The sequence below is a fragment of the Eufriesea mexicana genome, unplaced genomic scaffold, assembly GCF_001483705.2.
Source record: "Eufriesea mexicana isolate 0111107269 unplaced genomic scaffold, ASM148370v2 scaffold9249, whole genome shotgun sequence".
NCBI lineage: Eukaryota > Metazoa > Arthropoda > Insecta > Hymenoptera > Apidae > Eufriesea > Eufriesea mexicana.
This window is the reverse complement of record NW_016916956.1, coordinates 1-24,485: the sequence shown is the minus strand read 5'-3', so window position 1 is coordinate 24,485 and position 24,485 is coordinate 1. Positions and strand designations below refer to the sequence as shown.

The following is a 24,485-nucleotide window of genomic DNA, read 5'->3' as shown; positions in this document are numbered from 1 at the left end:
AAGGCGGTATATTTTAATAACGCTTTAATAAAGCGTTTTCGTGATTTACGCCATAGCAAATAACGTTGTTAGCAAAGGACGGTGGAGCTGATAAATCAACGATCGCGGAATGATTCATGGAATGAGAGAGCAATTTACTTGAACGTCGTGCTCGCATTTTTCGCGCTTTCCCTATACAATCTTGACGCGTCCGTAAAAATCCTATTACAACGCCGCCATGCAAGACGGATGTCTGCAGCTTACGAGAAAATCTTGGCGAAATTGTACCTCCAGAGGAATTAGAATCGAGATTTTATTTTACTTCCATTTTGTAACCCGAGTCGTGAACGATGTAACGATCTCTTCCTTCATTAGGAAGATGTAATCGGTATACTTTGCAGATTTATGCCAAGTCCATTTAAATGAAACTAAGGGAAATAAATTAGGTGTAGCTGCATCGTGTTTCTCATCGTGTAAAAAATGAAAGCGACTGGGTCACTGGATTATCTAAATAGAACGTGCTTTGCCTATATAATTCGCAGGCTGAAACGCATTACGTAGTTATTTCAATTATTCATTATCACGATGATTGCTAATGATTTGTTGCTACATATTAACGAACTGATATAACACGTTTCCTTTTTTGAATATCTAGAACGATATTTAAATATCTGTTCTACTTGCGAATTGATTTTATCAGAATTTCGGGGAATGAAAATAAAAAAATAAAAGAAATGTTATTCGTTAATAATTTATGTAAGTAAAATCAATAGAAATTCATTAGGTATTTTTGTGAATTTTTTCCAGAGGAAATAATTCTTAATCTGCCACCGCTTCAAATTCCTCGCTTGAGGCACCATCAAGTAACAGATTGGTATCCTTACTTCGAAAATGCGGAAGGTCAGGGTATCAGTGGTCGCTCTTCTCGATTGTCGTGTTGCAATGCTCTCTGGAAATAAGGTATTTGTATCTATTTTCACATCGTAAAGATTACAAATAAGAAACAACGACGATGCCGTACAATTTTCCCTTGTATTAATCGTTGCTTACAGTTTATAGAATCATTTTGCAAATAACGTGAGTATTTTTACAGGCTCTGACTATGAAATTGAAAGATCGCGAATAGAATGGTACCGAAATTATCGAACCGACGAGTGGTGAAATTTTTAACGTGTAAGAGTCGTAAGAAAATCAATCGAATTCTAAATAGAAGTACTGGCATTACAATCGAGATAAGTTGATCGCTGCTTTTAAAATGATTTATTTAACAAGATTGATCGTGCGCGAGTTAATGAGTAATGCAAATTACTCGTAAACTAGTTCACGAGCTGTTTGCCAATTAAATTTGGCACAATCGCTTGACACGGCATAAACGCATCAAACGCATCGGCTGTCAGAGAATCTTCTAAATACGTAACACGACTGGGCACGATCAGTGTTCCATGATGTACCCTGATTTAACCCCTCGTGTCCTAATCGAACATGTTCTCACGCCGAGTCACATGCAACTGTAGAATCTGTGTCACAATTATAGGTCATGTGGTTACGTCGCAACGCCGACTGGGCATCCCTTTTAACCCTGGGTAATACTACTCACATTTCCGATCCCAGGTACAGCGTTAGCTTCCAATACCCAAACAACTGGAGATTGGTGATCGCCGGGGTGCGCAGGGAGGATCGTGGATTGTACGTCTGTCAAGTGAACACGCACCCCCCGAGAATGCTCGTCACTAACATCACTGTTCTAGGTAATGCACTGCTTCTATTAATCCGAAAAATTTCTACCAAATAGTCTAGCGTCGAGTAACGTTAAAAATAATATCAATAATCGAGGATAAATGCCAACAATCGTAACTAACGTCGATATGTTAAATAATTCTCGGCATCTATTAATCAGAAAGACATTTAGAAATAGCCCGATTTCGAGAGATCATAGATATAACGAATTAACCAAATACGATATTAATTAGACGATTGCTGATGGATTAACGTAATTGCAATTTATTATCTTGAATTTATCGTTTGTTGGATCCTAGATGTAATAAAATAGCATTTATTTTGCATTTTATATTCTCATAAACTATCCGTATAACTGTAGGCGATGAAATATGCTAAAACGAGGACGAATTTATATCAGCTATCTAAATATGAAGATCATTTTACACTGCCATAGGCAGGTGCACGATACGTATACAGCATTATAAGCAGCAAAGAATGATACTTGCGACATTTACAACGAAACGGGATTCAGAATGCATCGGTCACATTCTTGGCTTAGGGTATTTATGAATACGATATGGAAGAAATTAGGACACTGGAACATCTATAACGTATAGTACGATACACGCATGCGATGATAATCTTGCTTTAGATAACCGTGATATTGGAAATCTTTATCATATCGGGACAGATACGAACGATGTTGTATGAAAAATGCAATTTCATAACTCGAGGTCACATATTGCGAATCTATTTCATAAAGTTAATAAATATCCTCGAGTAAGAGGCACGCGATATGGGAGCGTGGAATTCTCAACTGTATGCAACTGAATTAGATGCACAAGACACCAAAAATACTTTGTCAAAAGTTTACGAGACAGCTAAAAAATACACCTGAGAAACAAACTAATCTACCTCGAACCTAGAATCTTCAGAATTCCAAGACTGTCTGAAATTTAGGGAGATTGGACGGCTCGAATTCTTCGAATCTTTCGAAATCTTTGAGTTTCAGGGATTATTGAATCTTTGAACCGATAAATCTCTAAAACCTTCAAACTGCATTATTGGATTCTTAAATCCTTGGATTTTTGTCTAAATTATATTCGATTAATCTAGACTTTTAAAGTAATGCAACAAGGTTTTGTATTCGAGTATCTTTCATTCCAATATTCTAATCCAAATTTGCAATTGTGATATTTGGACAATACTGTACGTGTAATTGATCAACCGATTCCATGCAGTTCGAACCGGTGCATCGAGTTTCACAAATCTAACGTTACTAGTATCGAGTTCCGCAAGTTTCGAGCAAGTAAATCGTGCTGTACTTGTCTGTGGATGTTAGTCACACAAGTTTAGATTCACCTTTATCATATCCCGTGTGTCCTGAACCAAATGCCTAAAGTTTTACCATTAAGTTTAATGCCTTGAGCTCTTTTGTAAGATAATTTAACAACATTTCGAATACCAAAGTTTTGCGATATCGATTGCCAAAGTTTCTACGCAACATGGTAACCATTATTTTTGGGACTTCATACATTATACTGTTCAACGCGAATTATAATCTTGAGAAACCTAAAAGCTGAAATAGAATATATTATTGTTAATATGTACCTGAAAGGAAACGGATTAGTACGAGGAAAGAAAACGAAAGCGAAAGGAACGGAAACCATGAAGGTTAATAACCAAGTGAAACGAGCAAGCCAACGACGAGACCTGAGCAACTTAACTACGAGACAGAAACATCCCAAAGGTGAGATATAAACAAACCAACGAGGAAGCGCTCGAGTATTATGCGAAATACTCAAACGCTCTAACGAAAACTAAATCGAATGGAAGACGTAAAATCTGTGAATGGAAAGATTTAACCAACGATGAGACATAAATAAACCAACGACGAAGCATTCGAATATCGTACGAGATACTCGAATACTCAAACAATGAAAAATAGAATGAAAGAAATAAAATCTGAAAGAAGAAAAATACTTAGAATCTAAAAGAAAAAATAATTAGTATCTGAAAGAAGAAATTATTGTTAAATTATTGAAGAAAGTGGAGAATGGCTACTGAATAGCCATTGATCTAGCCAACGATGAGACATAAATAAACCAACGACGAAGCATTCGAATATTCTTCGAAATACTCGAATACTCAAACAATGAAAAATAGAATGAAAGAAATAAAATCTGGAAAAGAAAATAAATTAGACGTGAAAATAAAAATTAACAACCCAACGACGAAAGAGTCGAATATTCTACGAAATACTCGAATGCTCAAACAACGGAAAACAGAATGAAAGAAATAAAATCTGAAGAAAGAGAAATAATTAGTACCTCAAAGAAAAAGTAACTAGTACCTGGGAAAAAAATAATTAGTTCGCGGAAGAAAGAATTATTTAAGGAGATGGAATGTGGGTGTAATATTTTACCGCCCTGTCAACATTAAACATCATTCTAATATTGATACTGGATGGTTTTGTCTTCGGAAAAGACAGTGTTATTGATCGACGTAATAGCTAGCAAAAATTGATACTTCAACCTACCACGATTAATAATATTCGATGACAGATGTAACAGATTCAAGATAAAATTTCGATAAAATAGGGACACTGTCATTAATATTCTAACATTGATTATCCGTATTATCGGACATCTACGAGATCAGTTCTGAGTATTTTTCAGAAAGATCGTGTCAAATCTGTCGATCATTAATTTACGATGCCGCGGGCAATTAAATTCCTTGCCAGCAGCAGCTCGACAACTGTAACGTTTGTAAGAAATGCATCGATATCGTGGTTTGCGATGCGTTCCGTCGAAAAGTAATTAAAACATCGAGCTTGCAAATCCGCTCGTTCATCTGTGTCTATTGTACTTGGTAAACACAGATCCTTGCAACGGTACTTTTATATTTTCCCGATATCGTTGCATAGCGAATAATGTTTAGAAACTTCTTCGAACGAAATAAATATTAATTAACGAGTGCAAGGAGTTTCATTAAAGTTTCTTAATTTGCGAATACAATACGATGGCACTAAAGAAATCAATGTTTCCGTTGTAGATACAGCTACCAAGTTATGCCCCATTGTTTATATTATTGATCTCAACCTCTCTGGCATTATCATCTGTCATGGAGTTTGCACAAAGTAGCTCAGCTTAATGAATAAGTCGTTATTGAACTTGATGCACTTTGGTATACTTGTCTGGAGAGTAAATAGGAAACTAACAAGGTTCGAGATGCAACTAGCTTGTTAGTTAATTAGAGTGACTTTTCGGGGAGTTGGTGTCTATAATTTGAAAGGAGGAAGACAAGCGGGAGTTACGTGTATAAGATTTACAACTTGCTATCATTTCATTCGTTTATCCCGTTTATACGGAGAGCAATGAAACTAGTTTAATTTCGAAGTTTAGATCAAGCTATTTTCAGATAAATTTCACCTCGTCTCGCTGAAATACGACCCAGTTATTTAAATCCTGGCCATCGACAGTCGCGCAACACTTAGTTTCCAAAATTTCTATACTTTTCAACATCTCGAATTACGTGCTCTGTTGAACAAAAGGTTAGTTTGCCTGGTTTAATACGCGCGAAAATCCTACGCGAACACAGTAATCGCGAGGACTATTTTACTCTGTAATAATCCCCCAAATCTCTTCAAGCACTATCGTGTTCGTATGCAACATTTGAAGTTAATGCGCCCTCGCTGTCTAAAACAAATGCAAATTAACTTCTCGCGGATAGAGAAATATATTTAGGTCGAGACGCGCAAATACCTTGAAACTCGCAAATTCTGATGAATCGTTCTCCATAACTCTCTGTCTCCTCACACCGGAAAAAGAGAACGAATAATAGAAAATATTATCGACGTTTTTCGCGTTCACCGATCAAAGTTGAAAACAAAGAAATTTTACGCAAACGAAGAATATAAATCTACATCTACTTGGTTTAATTATTTGCGATGGAGAATCGGATTTAGACGTCGCGATCAACGAATGTCTCGTCACTTGGCGGGGGGAGGCACGTCGCGAAAAATCGTGAATTATGGAAGCACCGCGTAAATTTCTCGTTGCAGGGTGGAAATTCACTGTCGGGAGTTCGATATCGCGTGGCCAATCGACTTGGTCCACACGTGGAGGCAGTTTCGAAACGACAGTTGTACGGAAAGTTTAACTCGATGGTGGCTCAGATTTTCGCCAAGGCCGCACCCCGAGTCATCCCCCAAAAGTGGAGAAGTGGAGCGTGCCAAGGGGTGCGCGCGTTGATTTTATAGCGCGCCGAGACGTATTTATACAAGAATTTGCAACTCCCCGGGCTCTGAACCAGATTGCGCACTTCCTTTATTTCCCTTTGTTTCGACGTCGTAATCAGGGGAACAACTTGGCGCGAAATCGTTTCTTTGAGCTCGTTTCGTCCGATTGTTTCTCAAATTGAAGATGTTCGATGGATCACACTGTCGCAATTGAGGGACGTTCCACGCTTCCGTCTCTAAGCGACATTTTCCTCAATGGTATTCTTTATCGTCCTCGTTCGAGACACGAGGCTCGTAATTCCATATCACATTTTAAATCTGTAACGCGACTGATGGATAACTTTGCTTTTAATAGCACACGCACGCTTTCTCGTCTTATGGCATCGTATTAAATATTTCGCCGTATTTTGCATTTTTATCCTGAAAAGAGGGGACGAACGTCGATCGGTCGAAAGGGCACGGGCATAATTTTAAAGAATATCGATGGTGCCCTGATCGAGAAGCGTGGAGAATGAACGAGAAAAAGAGAGTGATTAATTGCACGCACGCCGCTTTTCCACCTCCCTTTCAATAAAGACCTCCTTTTGTGACCGAGTCCCCCTGAATTATCGACTGGTTCTCGCTTTTTAAATCGAAAAATCCGTTCGGTCGACGTATCGAGGCTGCATTCGAATACTCTCGAGCCTCGGAGCTCTTCCGTGGAACACGAAGCGGCTACCTACTTCAAATTGCTATTTTCTCTTCACGACTCAGTTTACAGATCGTTCCCGGACCACGTCGAAACTTTCAACGGACACTCGGGATGGCCCATTTTAAATTCTCGTTAACGTTTACCGAGCTTCTAGCCAGGTTGATCTTTAATTCACCAGGCATAGCCTGGACGCCGGAAAAAATTGTTATTCCGCCGGTTAATAGGAAGCTCGCGACAAACCTGACGCGAGAAAGTAACGCAGTGGACCTTTGCTTCTTCTAGGCACGACCAGTTGCTCGCTACTTTCTACCGTTTATCCACGCGTTGTCTTTGCGTCACTCGGCAATCAGTCGATAGATTCGAGGGAAAGTTTATCTTTGAAGATCGGTGCCTAGAATTTTACGAGTTTATCGAAATTTAAGAAGGTACCAGGCGGATTCGACTGAAACCGAAACAGTTGGTTTTACAAATGGAAATTTATTCCGAGATCCTGGTCCTTCGTCTGTGTACATGGTAATCGCGAGAGCAGGAGGACAGAAGGATGTCTAAGGATCGGTATTATTCCCTCGAAGAAAATGCTTATTAGAACGCTTTCCTTCGAGCTTCCATTTGCAATTATTACCAGAGTCGCTGTGATACCATTACGCGATTCTGCTATCTTATAATGCTAATTTTATAATACTAAATTTAAAAGGTCAAACTGGAGGCAAAAGTTGTCGCATTTTCGATACTCCGTTCTCAGGAGACGTGCACGTAACGATTCGTCGGGTCTCACCTTGTCGAAAGGTATCTCCGAATTTAACATACCATTAAATTCTCCATTAACCAAGAACACGAGGACTGAATATTTTAACGAGCCCGTGTCTTATTCTTCGGACAAAGCGTCAGGACGAAATGACAAATGTTTCCCTGTCGACGGGGCACGCTGCACCCCCCGTCCTTCGGGTTTTTCCGCAACCCTGGAAAACTCGCCTATGCATCTCCAATACAACCGCAAATACGATGCACCGCGAACTTTGATCATTGTTCCTTTCATTCGACTGTTCTTACGATTATAAGTACCGAGGGAAAATACGAGGATTCGCGTAAACGAATCCGCAAGCACGATATCGGGGAACAAAGCGACGAGGAAACGAAATCGACTTTGCCTTGACAGTTCTCCTCCCTCTAAATCTCTCTCTCGTCACTCGTCGTAGCTCGGTTGCACGCAACTCGCTCCTCTGCGTTGCTCCTCGTGGTCGTCCGCCTCGACGAAACCGACCCGGACCAGGGGACACGGAACTTCCGTTTAATCCAGTTAAGAGTAGGAAAAGTTTCTCGCACACTTCCAGCCGGGAAGTCCTCGGTCTGTCGGACTTTACGGAATCTTAAACTCGACGCGGTATTTTTCATCCCCCTCCAACCTCTCAGCCACTCTCTATTCCCCCTGTCTCATCCCCAGTTTTCATATCCATCGGGTTTCGTGGGTGCAGCCTTCGCTTCTTCGCTCCTTTGTTCCGCGTTCCATTCTTCTTATTTCATTCGAGGTTATCGGCAGCTCGGAAGTATCTCTTTAATTAGAAGATGGCCGAACCCGGATTTTTCCAGCAGCCACAGGCACTCCCTTCGAGCAGCTTCGCGGCTACGACTGCGCGAGTTACCTTTGGATCGTTCTTATGAGCGGGATAACAAAAGCTTAATTGAGAAGCTGCTCGAGCTAGCGTGTAGAACACGACCAGAGTTTCCACGGTCATCGTATGTGTTCTTCGGGCAGTTTTGTCGGGCCGGCTGGGTCAATATATTGAATTGGGAGTCAATACGTTCCAGGTCTCCGCCTTTATGTACCGAACCAGCGGAGATTTAACGTGTTTCCGCGTGCTCGTTAGGCGAGATTAAATTCGTAAAACTAAGGCATTATTGACGTCATCGGCCAGCCGTGGTTTCGCTCGAATATAAAATAGGCTGAATAAGTTCTCTCAAAGTACATTCGGTACTTTGTGGAACTGGTAGCTTGTATTTTTCGTTGCTGAGCCATTTCCGTTTTCCTCCCTGAGTGATTCGAATCGCGAAGGGCAAACGATTTGAAAGAAAATTCGGAGAAGGGTAGAACGTAAAATCGATATTTGTCCAATTAGTCGTAAGAGATGAGCAGATTATGCAGATTTCGGTAACGATGATTGAAGTAGCAGTGATTTGCTAGATTTCAGAGCGTTAGGAAGAGAATAAAATAAATCTAGGGAGAAATGAAGCTGCTTTATTGTTTTTTGAAATTTCAAATTTCCCGTTTCTATTCTGTTAAAAGAGTACGTCGCGTTGGTTATAATCTCCAAAAAAGCTCTTTCTAAAGTTTCAGTCATCGTGCTCTGTACGATTTTAAGAAGATTTACTCCGGCGTGCGCGTACAGCGTATAAAAGTCCTTACAAAAATAATAGTTAGATTTTATTATTCATTTTATTTTACCACTTCGAGTCCCTTTCATTGATACGTAACAAAAGAACTTCTTTTCAAATACGCGGTGTATTTTGATATCCATCGTACCTCTTTCCTACTAGGCATGAAATTCAAAGAAATAGTCGTGCGTACAATTTTCGATATTCATAAAACTCCGTATTCGAGAAACGACACGAATTCGAGATAGGAAGAAAACAAATAAATTTCGTTGTACCGAATGTAATTAGAAATGATCTTAATTTTTGTCATCGTTACAAATATATCCTTGCCTAAAAATTGCCCATGAAATCGTATACAGAAAAGATTATATTTCAAGTAAATAATCCAAGGAGTCCTCGTATTTCGAGGAAAGCTGTTTCGAAATTAAAATTCAGGAGACTCGACGATATTTTTCGTCTTTGTGATTAGAGAGGGTTAGGTTCTCACAAAAGAAACGAAAGCCTCTTTGGATGGTTACAGCGTGCTAATTTCGAATGAAAGAGGCGAAAGTTTCTTAAGCGAACGAGGGTGGTTTACTTAAAGATGATTCAGAGTTTACTTGCATTAGCGTTGTAGTAGGATATTCAAGGTAAACTGGATGTTTCGTAAATTACGTTACAATAACTTCTTCTCCGATGAATAATTCATCTGTGACTAAACATTGCCGTATGAAGTATTTTTCCCTTTCACGAGAGCACCTGGTTAATAATTCGAGTAAAAATACTAGCCGAGGGTGAAAGACAAAATTATCGGTAAACTTGTTTATGTCTTGCACGTACGACGCATATAACTTTGTAAATATGTCAGAGATTATTATCTTGCTAGAATATTTAACTTGGTCGTAAAATATTAACGGGAATATTACGGGGATATTAATTTAACGCTGTTGTGCAGATTTCTTTGAAAATATTAACATCAAGGGGAACATTGTTTAATTTGCAACGAACTCGATGGCAAGGTACCTGTAGGAATTATTATAAATATTTCATTGGTAGCCATAAAGGATATATATATATATATGCGTTCGAATAAATCATAACCGAGTTTCGTTTATTTTCAATTTCCATTTACCAACCTTATCGACACATCGGTGTACCTTTACTTTATTCTCCCGTTGAATAAATTATAAATCGTCCACGGACTATTAGCGAAATAAATCTGCTTAAAACGAAAGCGTGTATATTACATCTGTATCTCGGTTCGATTATCGAAAAAGCGAATAGAAAGGCCAGGGAAAGTTAGCGACGTTGTTAACGAAAAAGCCGAGCAAAAAGAAGAAATGCATTATCAGTCATTTCTTAAATATTGTTTGCAAGATGGCGGTGCAGCGTCGATTTAGATGGATCATTTATTTTCATCGAACTTGAGACACGACAAGAGCCAAAAATATCGTTCCCATAGGGGCATAAACGCGATAAGCAAAAACGCGGAGTATCGGCATTACCCCGGACGCCTTAGCGATTTTTATCCTCTCGCGAACAGAAGCTCCGAGAGGGTGTACTACACGAAACGTCGGGGAACTCTTTTATCTGGAACAAGAAGAAGAACAAGAAAACAGCAGGACGAACTAAACACGAAGACTGTTCGACCCTGTTTTCTCGAGATATCGCTCGAAACACCTTGATCGATCTGTTTCGTTGATACACCTGGGAGGAACAAACGCGAACGGGTTACCATTTAAAATGCCATTTAAAGTAGTAACGGTAATTCTACTTTACTTGCTTTCCAATGTGTATCGAGAAACGAGAACTGCTACCGAGTATGTCTTTCGTGTGTCGCCATCGTTTTTGGTAATATTCGAAATACCAACTGCGATAAAATATACAAGCCGTACATAATACAATATATTATCACGATAATGCGACTAGTATCATTTACGTAACTACAAAATGAACGAAATACGATATCCATTGTAATATAATCGCCATATAACTTGCATCGAATTACGATATATCTTCGAAATACCACTAATCCCCGATATTCAACAATTTCCCAACGTTCGACCACGTAATCGCAACATGGAGGAAAACGTAGGCCGAGCCAACCGACAAATGAAATCTTTCCGGACTCTTGGTCCAAAGCAACTTCATAACCCAGGATCAACCCCGTACGTCGGCACAATCGATACCCCGAAGCGGTACGAAGAGGAAGAAAATAGAGCCAGGACGGGGCGGAATCTTTCCTTTCTGTTTCTATTTCGCGTATCCCATCGATCGATGGCATGGATCTCGTTGACGCGTAAAGGCGCGGATCGCGCGAGGATCTCGCATATGATATAAATCACCGTAGGGAGGCGTGCGTTCAATTAGGTCGCGACGGAGAAAAGCTCCCGCGTAAAGCTGCTCGATCGATAGCGACGTCTCGAAAGCACAATAAGTTGATTTCGTAGCACACTTTTATCGTTGTCAACGCCCGGTGAACGGTGTACTTAGGACACGTTTCACCGGCAAGGAACCGCTGCCATGCGCTCGGTCGATTCACAGGATCGCTCGATACCTCGCGTCGCTTTAGTACCCGTGCTACTCTACCTGTGAGCATTTGCAGCGTTCTGTTCGCCGACGAGCTGGGATAATTATCATACCCACCGTCTTTGTCGTCGTTTTCTATTGTTATTTCTGATAGATTGCTCCGGGGTCTGATGCCTCCTCGAGCTGAAGACGTAAACTTGGCGACACGCGCGTGTCATTACCGCGTGTCGCGCGTTTTCATACGTTTGTATCGTAGGTAGCGAGTTAATGGCGTTGAAGATTGTTAGAATTTGATGGAACGCGAGACGGATAATATTTTGTTCTGTGTGATATATGGGATGCTGTGGTAACGATTGCGGAGAGATAAGAGACAGGAGATGAGGAATAGTATAGGGTGGGTCATAAATTTTTTCACTTGGAACTTATTTTTCCTTCGTAACGCGGCAGAGGAGAGACGTGTGAGGCATAAGGCACCACAAATAGTCTGCTTCTCGGAGATTTAGCTGCAATGGATCGCTTCGCGGTTAATTTTAATAAATATCTCGTGAACTGGATTTTCACGGTGTTACTTTAACGCGGTTTTGAAGGAATGAAAAAAGTAATGATATCGCGACTGGTATGAAATATACGCAAGTAGGATAGGAAAATATCTTTGGTTTATATGATATAGTTGGTTGATACTTTACTACCTATTAGGATCGGCAAACTAAACTTCGATGTTATGAATGTTTACACATTCGATGTTAATGTAACGGAATAAACTTTCACCTTCATCTTATTCTAAATAGCATTGCAGTTTGCATCTATGAAAGTACGCAGTTGCAATGGTGTTTCGCGAGAAAGACGAATCACTCGAGTAAATTACCGTTGTAATTTGGTTTGTATGAACTTGGAATTGCTTTAGAGATTAAGTTTATAATGGAGCAGCAGAAGTTGAAAATTCGTCACCACGTAACTGAGTGACTCGTTTCGAATGGTGTCATATACCCATGAGATACACATGATGTGATAAAAAGTTCTTCTACTGTGCCCGTATATAAAGTTGGATCGTCTACGCGAATGAAATATGATCCTGAGGCGAAGGTGCTACATCCGTCAAGTAAATACTTGCGCCGATCTTTCCTTATCGATGCCTTACAAGTTCTTACAAAATTCTAGCTTCCATCGTTTTCTTTGTAAACTCCTACCTTTCATCGGAAGCTTTTTCAAGTAGAATTACTCAAAATTGCGGCCACGCGAGTTACAGTTTCCCATGTAACGAAGACATCATTGTCGATAATTGCATACACTTCCGAGATAACTAGCAGAATTTAATTCGTTTCCTAAAACTTAACAAAATTATGTTCCGAACGGAAAACTTTGATACATCAGGCGTCGTGATTAAATTAAAAAAAAAAAAAAAAAAAAAAAAAAAAGAAAAACAAGATAATCGATAGCGTGAATAAGTTAACGATAACCACTCAAGCTCGCAAATTAATGCACGCTTCGAAACAACCTGCATTTCCACGTGCTTCGAACACATTTTGCACCTTTTGTGTACCGATCCATCAAACTAACCGTCGCTAACGAACAATAACGAAATTTATCGACAACGCTATTCACGCACAAAGCCTAGCCGAATGGCTATGCTTTTAAAATATTCAACAATACTCGATAGAAAAGCACTCTAGACATGTATGATACAAACATGACGAAACACTGACAATATTCATACTTATGGAACTCGTGTTTACGATATAGTAATTCTATTATCACTCTGCATATATGATAACGACTGCACGTTTAACGATAATTAATTTCTCATACCGAGTTCCATCGAATCGGTACCTAAATCTTTACACCGCCGTTACTTTTGATTATTTTTCACATCCGTATACGCGCGTAACATCATTGTATACCGACTAAATCACATTTACGGGTTCGCGGTTGAGGATGCGCACGAAACGTTGCATTTTCTTCAGCAACGTTGAAACGAGTTTGAATTTCGTGCCCGGAAAGATTCAATTACGTCGGGGGAATCTTGCGGGACCCCACGGAGAGGAGGATTCTACTGAAACGAGAGCACGTACCGTGTCACGTACCCTCGTCGCTCTATTTTTCTTCTTCCTTTTTAGCCAGAGGAACGCATCACCTTGTTGCGCGTTTCCACGAAACTTCCTCGAGTTCGAGCTCGCTTACCTAATTATCGAACGGCAGCTGTTTGCCCCCGCGAAAGAAGGAACGCACGTCTGGGGAAAACAATCGAGACAGCGCAGCTGGCTGAAGATGTACTCACCGGAAATAGGAGAACTTTGTTCGAGATGTTGCAACGCGGCTTCCTACGATTATAATCGTAGGAAATCGAATTGGTCTAAGCACGGTAACAAACGCGTAAAAAACTAAATGCGAAGCTGCCCTGTGCAAGATAGCGATTTTCTTCCCTTATTAGGAACGTCAGACGCGAGTAAGAATGTGGATAAACTAACTTTTAATTACCTCCTCTCTGCTACATTAGCAAAAATTCAGTACCCTATTGTAGAGATAGGGTGGGACAACACGAATAATACTAAAACTATTTATTAATCCTAACAACACGTTTATACTTCGCAACACTAATACACCTTTTTTCACAACTCTCTCTCTCTGAACTCTCCTATACTACACGCACCGCGACCGACTCCACACCCTCTATCTCTCTGCCCACTCACGCCCTTGCATCCCTATTTAAAACCATCCATTCTATCCTCTTTCATACCTATTCTCTCTTTCCAATCATACTTCCCCACGCACTCCTCGCAATCTTACCCTCAGCGGGTCACTCAGCCCAAACACTCAAACGCATTCCTAAAGCCACTCGATACATTCATAAACTTCCCGTTCACACGATCCTAGCGCACGATCATTCATCCTTTCGCACGCACTCTAGATAACCCGCTCATCCTGCGATACCACACTATAGTACAAATTCCAGTACTGTAGGATAGTTTTGGAAAATAGACATAAGGTACAGAAAGACCCGTTACGATCTTTCAATAGCCAAATCCTAAATGCCGAACATTACGTGCCTCGGTGTTTATTTGTTCATTTATTGTAATCAAATTTCTGTGTCGCCTCGGGTCACTGGACACGAGGCATCGTTGAAAAGTCTATTTAGTCTATTAGGCTTCGGCAATTAGGATCTGGCTGTCAAATGGGCCGTAGGAGGTCGGGGCCAGGCCACATGAGGTGGCCTCGCGAAACCCCGGCTTTCCTCGACATAAACCGAGAGTGACGCGACCGCGGTTACCTCTCAGAAAGGGTCCCCACGTGGGTGACTTTTCGTAGGGGCTATTGACTTTGACGGAGGAGTTTCTCCTTCTTCGGGAAAGCGCTTGTCTTTTGGACAGGCTTTAAAAGAGCCCGTCCTGGAAGACAGGGAGTTAGTTGGAGATCAGTTAGTTGATTATTAATTAGGTTAGTCGTCAGTCAGTTGTCAAGTTAAGAGTTAGTTGGAGATGAGTCAGTTATTAGACGAGCCAGTTAGTCGGTTAAGAGTCAGTTAAGCCTTAGTCGGCGAGTCAGTTAGTTAGTCAGTTGTCAGTCGTAGTCGCCTAGTGAAGGCTTATCGGAAGTTCGCTAGCAGTGATTTCATCTTTCGCACCACACCTCACCACCTTTCACCTTGATCCTACGTAACATTGAAATCTCGTCCGGGATTCTTATATTGTATTATTATGTGGGAGTCTCGTCCGGAATTTCTACAGTACCGAGGCTTATAGAGGCTAAGAAACATGAAATTGTTACATCGTGTAATCATACAAAAATTATATGAAACTAACATGGTAGAAGTTTCGGAGGAAAAAGGAAGAGACGGAAATGAACGGAAAATATCGGATGGATCATAGTGATTTAGACTCTAAACTTCGTAATTACGACACACGACTGTATACAGTATTGGTACTCACAACTTTGCTCCTCAGATTCATAGGAACTGTGCCAAGCCACCTCGGAGTTTAAAGACCTCTACTTAAATGAATCCAGAATCATGTAATCCGAGCTGTGATACTCAGGAGTTTGACGACACTGATTACCTTCAACTCAGTGTCGTTGAACTCGAGTAGAGCGTCATCCTGTGATCCAGAAATGAAACGAACCACTCAATCGATCAAGGTGTCCAATATCCAACGTCCTGGAATCATGTGACCAACATTGGACCATTCTTGGATAGTGGAACTTCCCTCGATCTCTCTAATCCACGATCATGGAACACGAACTGGAGGATCCTAGAGTTTGCCACAAATCGTCGTGTCCTCGCAACAGTTCGCACGAATGACAAGCATGAATCTCGCTGTACCTAATTAATGCCCTACAATTTCATCATTTTATTATCGTGTATTTAATCTTTTTCTTTCTTTCATACTATTTGTATAATAATAATAATAATAGTGGAAAGTATTTTTATGATAACGTGGGATTTATTCGTCTTATATACATATACATATACATATACATATACATATACATAGATATGACGTTGGAAAAGTAGACATTGATAAGAAAAGATGTAGTCATTTTTGCAATACGTCATGATCGATCATTTTGCAGCTCCAGACATTAGGATCGTAGACGAAGCTAGGCATGAACTACGGGATCGGTACTACAAAACCGGAAGTGGTATCGAGCTGGCTTGCGTTGCTCGACCTTCCTGCCCCGACTACAGGATACCTCATCCTGTCTGGAGGAAAAATGGCGAAACGTTGCCGGATCGTGTCAACGTTTATCACATTAACGGGTGAGCATATAGGGGTGGCAAAACGGCGGATCGAACGGAACCACGACAGATAAACCGCGTTCCGATTTACGTTCATTTATCGATGTGCAATTGTGTCCGCGTATCAGCGAACACCCACCGCTTTATCGGCTCGTCTCCCCGCTGAAAGCTGTGTAGCGTTAACCTGCACCCTTTCTGGATAACGAGCGAACCGTTTAATCTCCCTTGAGGCGTTCTACGAGACGCTCAATGCCCTTGCAACCACTACTTCTATTTCGATTTGCCTCGCTTGCGTTTACCATAGGTGTGTTTCTCGTTCCATTTTTTTTTTTTTCACATTATTTTCATTAATTTCGCATCCGTTCAACTCGAATCGTTGCTTTCAAAATTGTTAAAAATGGCTTTAACGATTGTTTCCTATAAGTATAGTCAAATGTTCATAATTTTAAAGAAACTTTTGATTCGTCGGACACCAGCTACTGACCGACTCCTTTTGAAATGGGATTTTAGCGTGATTGTACACGAATAAGATCTAAATTGCTAGATTAGAACACGATCGTGTCTCACGTTAAATACGCCGAGGTATCAGCCATCGAATTTTGGTCAGGATCTGCTGTATTTCGGAATACCGTTATGATTTAGTGGCTGATGTCCGAGGATCTAACAAAATTTGCATAGCTTCGAATAGCAAGAAGTGGAGGTAGACAGGGTAAGATTAATGTGATAAATAAATTTTGCATGAAAGCAAATACCTGCGACCTTTTTTTCTCGTAAGCACGATTTGGTCGTATTATTTAGTTCTGAAATAAGAATACAATGGAATTGGATTATAAATTGAAATCTAAAGTAAACTGTACCAAAAATTTGTTAGGAATTAAACGCATTTAATCAAGCTTAATCGACGCTCTATTGCATATTTTCGCGAATCAACTCCAAACTGTCTGAAACTGATGAAATAAAAATCAAGAATTAATATTACACATTTTCTAATAAAAATTCAGATTCAAACATACTGATCTCAATTAGATGGTTAAAACAAATCATTATAGTTCAATATTTGTTCCATTCTTTGACGATATCTGATGGTTCCGTGATTCAACACCGCACGTTTGCATTTTTGGGGGGAATATCTATTGAAATGTACATGTACGTCCGACGTATAACATGACAACTGATTTTTCAGGTCGAACGAAGATCTGGTGACCAAGCTGTATATCGAACAGGCGAAAAAGACTGACAGCGGCGAATACTCGTGCTCAGTGAGCCAATTCAGTACCGCCGCGGTGCATATTCACGTTCTGAATGGTAAATTGAATTAAGGGTCACGCGTTCGTAGAATAATATATATGACGATCGATTGATCGAAAGGAGTTTGTAGAATGTAAACTGGATTTCGATAAAGTCTTAAAGAAAAAGAATAGAGGTAAATAGTTTGTAATCGAATAAATCTAAACAATAGAAACTTATAATGTCGAGTATGTCAAATATTTATGAATTCTAAATTATTTCCGTATAAATCTCTTAATCAAATGATAATTATTACTATTTCAGTTTAGATGTATCAGTGGTAAAATTATAAGTGACAAAAATTGGAATGTTAATATTTCAAATATGTATGTGCTTCCGTATGTCATGTACGGTGCGTCGTTAATAGATTCATTGGCAATTATTGAATTATTATTATTTTTCCAACAATAATCACTTCAATGTATCTTACATATGTCATTCTTTTCTTGAGTTTCTTAAGAAACATTGGTAAATCCATTGATTTTTGATTGTTAAAATAAATCATGTTCCCAGTGAGAGAATATACAGTATGCAGAAGAACTCCTTGGAAGTTATATGGTTACTGTACATGTAACTCGTTTGAAATAGAAATTTCCAAAAATATTTGACTAAATTTTATGACCGGTGATACACCAATGGTTATTTGTAAAAGTCGTTACTCCGATTTGAGTTTTTAACAACCGTATAGGTCACGTAATCCTTTTGATCTATTTGCGAAGCAGTTTGAAGTAAATGTATACAGCGTAATAAACGACCAAGTGGCATTTATTACCAAGGCTCATGCTTACAACTTTTAATGATAAAGTAACAGATAGAATTATGCTAAAATATTCGAATAAATTATAATAAAAATAGTATATTTGTAAAAACTATTCTTATCTTTTAAAACTTGCTATTACATATTAAAAAAGTATTAAAAGTTGCATACTTATTTTATACATTAAACTTTGTTATATCATATTTATTCCTGTATATCGCAGTAAATATTTAAAATTTTTATACGTGTGCATGTATTTGACTTAATAATTTAATTGAACAATTAATTTAATTTAATTAAATAATTAAATAAAATTAATAATATATTTCATATCCATAATCAAACGTCCAAAATATTCCACTTGGAACGATGTCAATTTAAAGGTGTAGTTATTTTAAATTATAAAAAGTTAATTACGATTACAGACATAGCGTTTCATACGTATGTTTCATATGATGTTTTATCATTAAATTCAATGAACTTGAGGTTACAAAATAAATGACTGGAACTTATTTGAAAATATTAATGAAATTACGATTTGAATTTTAATAAAAGTATATCATAAAAGAAATGAATTCAAAATTTATATTATTCAAATTGATACTTTAATAGAAATATCAGATATTTCATATTTTGTTCAGGTTCAGACATGTATAACCTGATATAAATTAATTCTTATGTATATTTGATATTATAATAAAATTACACAACTATAGAATATATGTTGTGGTAGTGGTTGTCATAGAATGTGTGCTATGAGTGAGTGTGAGGAATGTTTGTGTGGAAGAATGCTGTGTGACAAGTATGACAGAGAGTCGTGAAAAACCAATCAGTAGCTGAATGACAGTGATTATAAATAGACGTTGTGTGTGAGAGAGTCCTCGAGAGATTATATCGCAGTTAGAAGCGAATTTATTTTACGAAATTTAGTTATAATTTGTGTTGTGCTGTTATTATGTTAAATAAATCTTCTTATTAGTTTATCCATTTACTCACATATGTAACGTTCCATGTAACGTCACATATTAATATAAAATGTATTTGGATTGTAGGTGAAAAGCAAGCAGCGGTTCACCACGATCAATGGAATGCAGCGCCAATGTACCACGAGAAATTGAACAACCTGTGCATCACAATCGTCAGCCTTGTTTTCCTCCGAACTTTGATGATTAACTCACTATAAACTTCATTTGAAACAACTTGAAATTATGATTGTACATTATTTCGCATCGCAGATGTCTACCAGAAAGCGTTTCTAGTAACAGATCAGTATTACAATGGATGAAAACTGCCGAATAAACAACTGTATGCATTAAGTTAGCGTACACGTTGCATAATGCTGCAGAACTATTTATGTACAGATGACATTCTAAATAGTATCCCAATTCTGTCAAATCTGGCAAAAAAGCATTTTTTGTGGATATTTATTTTACAGGATTGATTAGACCTAAAAAATGCATGTTACTAAGGAAATGCTGTTTTCAGTATCATGACTTATAGTTACAATTTTTATATTCATTCATGTAATTTATTTGATATAATCTTGACCACTTCCTGTAATCGATATTTTCTACTTAAGATTTAAAATAACATATAGTAAGATTCTTTCTGTGGGTATTGTTTTCAAGAAGTTCAAGTAATTAGATGTACGCGTATTACTATGAAAGTAAATGGAAGGTTGTTTTATTCATTTGGTACAATATTTATATATGTTAAATATTTATTTTTTCTGGACAATATTGATTTTTTTTTTAGGTGATTTATTTATTTGTAATATGATAGATATTTACATTTAATTAAAGTAGCACTCTAAATGAATGAATGCAAAATTGCATTGAAATCGTAATAATAGCGTAACATGCATTTGTTGGGGTGGAACATAAATGTTTACAACAAGTAATTGCGAATGTTAGTAGTTTGAAAATAACGAATAATAATAAACGTTCCATTCTTCTCTTCTCGATGGCCTGTACATAAAATACCTTAACTATTGTATAGTCAAGGAAACATTATGCCCGACTGGTCGATCTATTACAACTTCACATAATTTTACAGGTGTGCAAATTGCTTGCTCTTAAATGTGTGTAAATTGCCCGACTTAAATCGACCAGTTCATCTACGTGTATATGTTCTTGGATAATAAACTCTCATTAATTAATTTCATCCAAATCTTTTTGCAAAAATCATTCTACCTCCCTAATAATATCTCCCTAATAGTAATAAGAAATTGATTCGTTTCTGTATTAACATTATACAGATGGAAATTTTAACTTGCTTAGAGGGATAATTTTAGTATAAATTGTGCCATCAACAAATGTATCATGTTTAATTGCAAATCTCTTTATAAGATTTAAAACCGATGACTATCTATGAAATAATCGTCGTCCAAAAGGTTCAGAATAAAATTCACTTACCATATCTATTACAATTTGAACGAAACATACCAAAGAATTTTCAGATGAAAGCAGGTTAAGATATAAAGCGAAGCTTGCTTTTGATAATACGTTTTATTTAATTTCAATATCTCAATTAGTTTCTGAAGTACAAGTCTTTAAAGTTCTATCCATCATTTGGAACACTTCTGAATTATGAATGGTGACGAAATTCCTGAAAATATAATAACCCATATGTTTCCTGGGAATTTTCTGTTTTGTTTAGCAATAATAAGAAAGCGCTAACTGCGATATTGTAGATATAATTAAGGAACCACCTGTCGGCGACCACATAATGCACATCCGTATCACAGGACCTTCACCCAGATTGTGTACACGTTGGTGTCAAGAACTACTAGCTCCAAAAGACTCTCGCATTGGCACAGAAATCTCTATCAGCCATTAATTAATACTTTTCTTTTATAACAATAAATAATTTACTAACTTTTTCACTTTGATTGTAAACTTATCTGTGGAATAATCTGTTGGTAGCAATATTAACTTAAAAGGAGAGTGCAAGTCCGGGTCACCGATTTAGTTGAAACTTTGCAGATTTATAGATTTCGTCATGCAGTTCAGGAATATATATCATTATAGACGCAACTGCTCAATAGTTTTTGAGATATTTACGATTAAAGTTTTATTACTTCCTTAAATAGATTTATTTCCAATAGTTTTGAAGTAGAGTCGTGGCATAATGACGACATTCGAGAATTCCTATCCTGGACGTTCGATTCCCGTCCATAGTTGGTAGTCTTTTTTCAATCTATTTTTTATTTTGTATTCATTTTTCGCCTATGAAAACATTGTAAATAAACAATTGTAACAAAAATTTCTTAATAAAAAAATTTATACTTTACGCTTTCTTATGCTAGTATATATTTATTACAAAATAATAAGAATACTATGCAAGAAAAACAGTTTTTTATAGCAATCTTATTTGCTATTGAAAGAAAACGAAAATATAAATAATCATTAGATACAGAAAATACAAAACCTATCGCTCATGTAAGTATTAATTATTAAATTACACATTGTATATGAATGTTGCCTATAATTCCAACTTTGCTGTACAGCTATGAATTTTCATGAATTAATTAGAGAAAATGAGTGATTTGTTAATTTTTCTTTAAGTGAACAGGAGATTGCATGGGAGATGAAAAAAAAATTGCAAACAAACGCCGGAAGCATTGTTATGTCCATGGAGGTGTGCCTGGATCGCGCAAAAGAATACGAGTCTTTGTATTAACATAATCTTCGGTTGTAATTAAATAGAGTTAGATATAAGCCATTGTTTTTCCATCTTTTATTAGTGACAGCAGAGCCTGGTTGTAAAAATATTTCTGTTGGAATAATATATTCTGCTGAAATAAACGGCCACGTGCAAGAAGATAAAAGTATTGGACTCGTGTAATATCAGCAGTGTAGAGCCATTAGATGCCATGAATTATATTTCATAGCGAGAAGAAATTAAAGTAGTAATACAAATGAGATATGTTTATTTTCTTCTAGGTCAGCTAACCATATAACATACAATATAGAAATCTTTGACCGTCAAATCAATATTAATAAAAGAGAGATGGTTTAGACAGACAGAAAAGAATAAAATTAATTTAGATGATGGACTCTGGTAACAACAAGATATAGAGAATACATTGAGGTCGAAAGGAATGTTGTATTCCTAATATAAATAAATATTAATATCAGTGGTCAAAGTCAATGATCATCGCTAATGTGTTAAATTCGAATAAAAGAAGTGACAAGAGGGAACGCATGTTATACGGAATCAAGAAGCCAAAAAGAAGCGGCATATATATCAACAGAGAAAAATCTGTGGCATCGACATGGAAATATGAGGATCATTGAAGAGATGGAGAAGGAACAAGTGGTAATAGTTATTAAAGATAAAATTGTCCAGCACTGTATATGTACAAGAGCCATATACTATGGGTATAGTAAGTGTTAGTTAATAATATTCCAATGTAATGTATATCTGTTTTTAAAAATCTAGACTTCTATAATAATATATCAAATACTTTCTAATTTGAATTACAATAATAAACAATAAATTTTAATAAATTTGAGTTTATAAGTATTTTACATTAATAAAACTAATGTATTTCTTATAACTAGATTGTAATGAAGACAACTGTTGGTGATATTGAGTTAAAATTATGGACAAAAGAAACTCCAAAGGCATGCTTCATAGTAATTTCATACAGTTATGCATGGAAGGTTATTGGGATGACACTATATTTCATAGAATTATCAAAGGATTCATAACACAAGATGGTGATCCCACAGGTAGACGAGAAGGTGGTAAAATATATGGAGAACCATTTAAAGTAAGACTATATTTAAAAATAAAATGAATTCCTTTCTTATTGAAAAATAGTTATTGGATATATGTGTTTTAGGGCGAATTTTATACAAATTTACGTTTTTGTCGACGAGATTTAATTGCTGGGACTAATGCTGGAAAGATGACAATGGTTCCCAATACTTCTTTATTCTTAATTCTACACCAGATTTGCAGAATAAACGTCCAATCTTTGGTAGAGTTACTGGTGAATCTATATATAGTATGCTTAAACTCGAAGAAGCACTTGTAGATGTGGTAAATCTAACGTTTGCAAGAATATATATCAAGCATTGATATAAATATAATATTTCCTCCTTTTTTGTAGAATAATGGATAATTGGATTATACTCCAAGATTGATAAAAACTAAAATATTGAACAATCCATTTTCTGATACTATACCAAGAATAATAGTACAGGAAAATGAAGAAGTAAAGGACAATTCAAAAACTAAGACAGCAAGAGTAAAGTAAAAATCATCTATATGTTTGCAGAATTTCGCCCTGATAGTATTATTTCTTGCTATGACAAATTTTGTTACAGAGATTCTAATGTTTTATCATTTGGTGAAGAAGCAAAGGAAAATGTAGAAGAATCTTCGATATTAAATAAAAAGGTTAGTGGTATGTGCAAATCAGCTCGTGATCATTTAAGTGATTCGAAATGAAGCTCACAAGCAGCTGTTGAATCGCTTGCACTTGCAAATAAAGAAAGGAAGGGAGACTATAGTAGCGATTGAGAAAGTGACGATGAAGTAAAAACTCAAGAAGAATTAGAAGTTATAAAAAAAGAGAAGGAGCTAGTTTATTATTTGTTAGTTTATTATTATTATAACTATGTTATAGAAAGTAGGAATTTTTATTGACTGTCTCTTATATTTATATTTTCAGAGCAATGAAGAATTGAGAGATACAAAAAAAAGAACCAAAGAATTATGTTGTTAATAATTAACGTGAATATGTAAAACTTCCAAAGTGAATAAAAGGTACATAAGTATATAACCATCGTAGTTTCATTTTCTTTTTACCAAGAACAAAATCACTCGCCTTCATCTGTGACTTAATGTTCGTCTATAATTAATTCATCAACTTTTATAATTGCATCGTGAAGACACAGCCTTAGCGAGCCTTCTAATATAAGGTTGGATATGAAATCATTGTTATTTAATTCAATATTGGTGATTATTGCATAGAGTGTTTGAACCATTGCCAAAGATTCTAATGGTTTGTGTTTCCATTAGTGTAATGGAATAATTAATAATGTCAGTTTATGAATTAATTATAGAAAATTGTTTTTTTTCGCAAGATAAATATATTTATATTTGCTTCATTGACATTGTTAAATATAAGAAACAAAGTTTCATATTTTACATGGATACTTTATCACATAGCTATTTCAAAGGTGCAACATTT

At 37.1% G+C, this 24,485-nt stretch overlaps 1 protein-coding gene across 1 annotated transcript in view; it reads left to right on the top strand.

Annotated features, from left to right (window-relative positions):
- LOC108553083 (uncharacterized) overlaps positions 1-19,463 on the top strand; it is a 105,125-nt gene extending 85,662 nt beyond the window's left edge. Inside the window, 6 exon segments of the mRNA XM_017907852.1 lie at positions 787-895; positions 897-939; positions 1,514-1,727; positions 16,071-16,257; positions 17,420-17,541; positions 19,333-19,463. Of these exon segments, the coding sequence (XP_017763341.1) occupies positions 787-895; positions 897-939; positions 1,514-1,727; positions 16,071-16,257; positions 17,420-17,541; positions 19,333-19,463 (806 nt within the window).
- Positions 19,464-24,485: the final 5,022 nt, after the last annotated feature.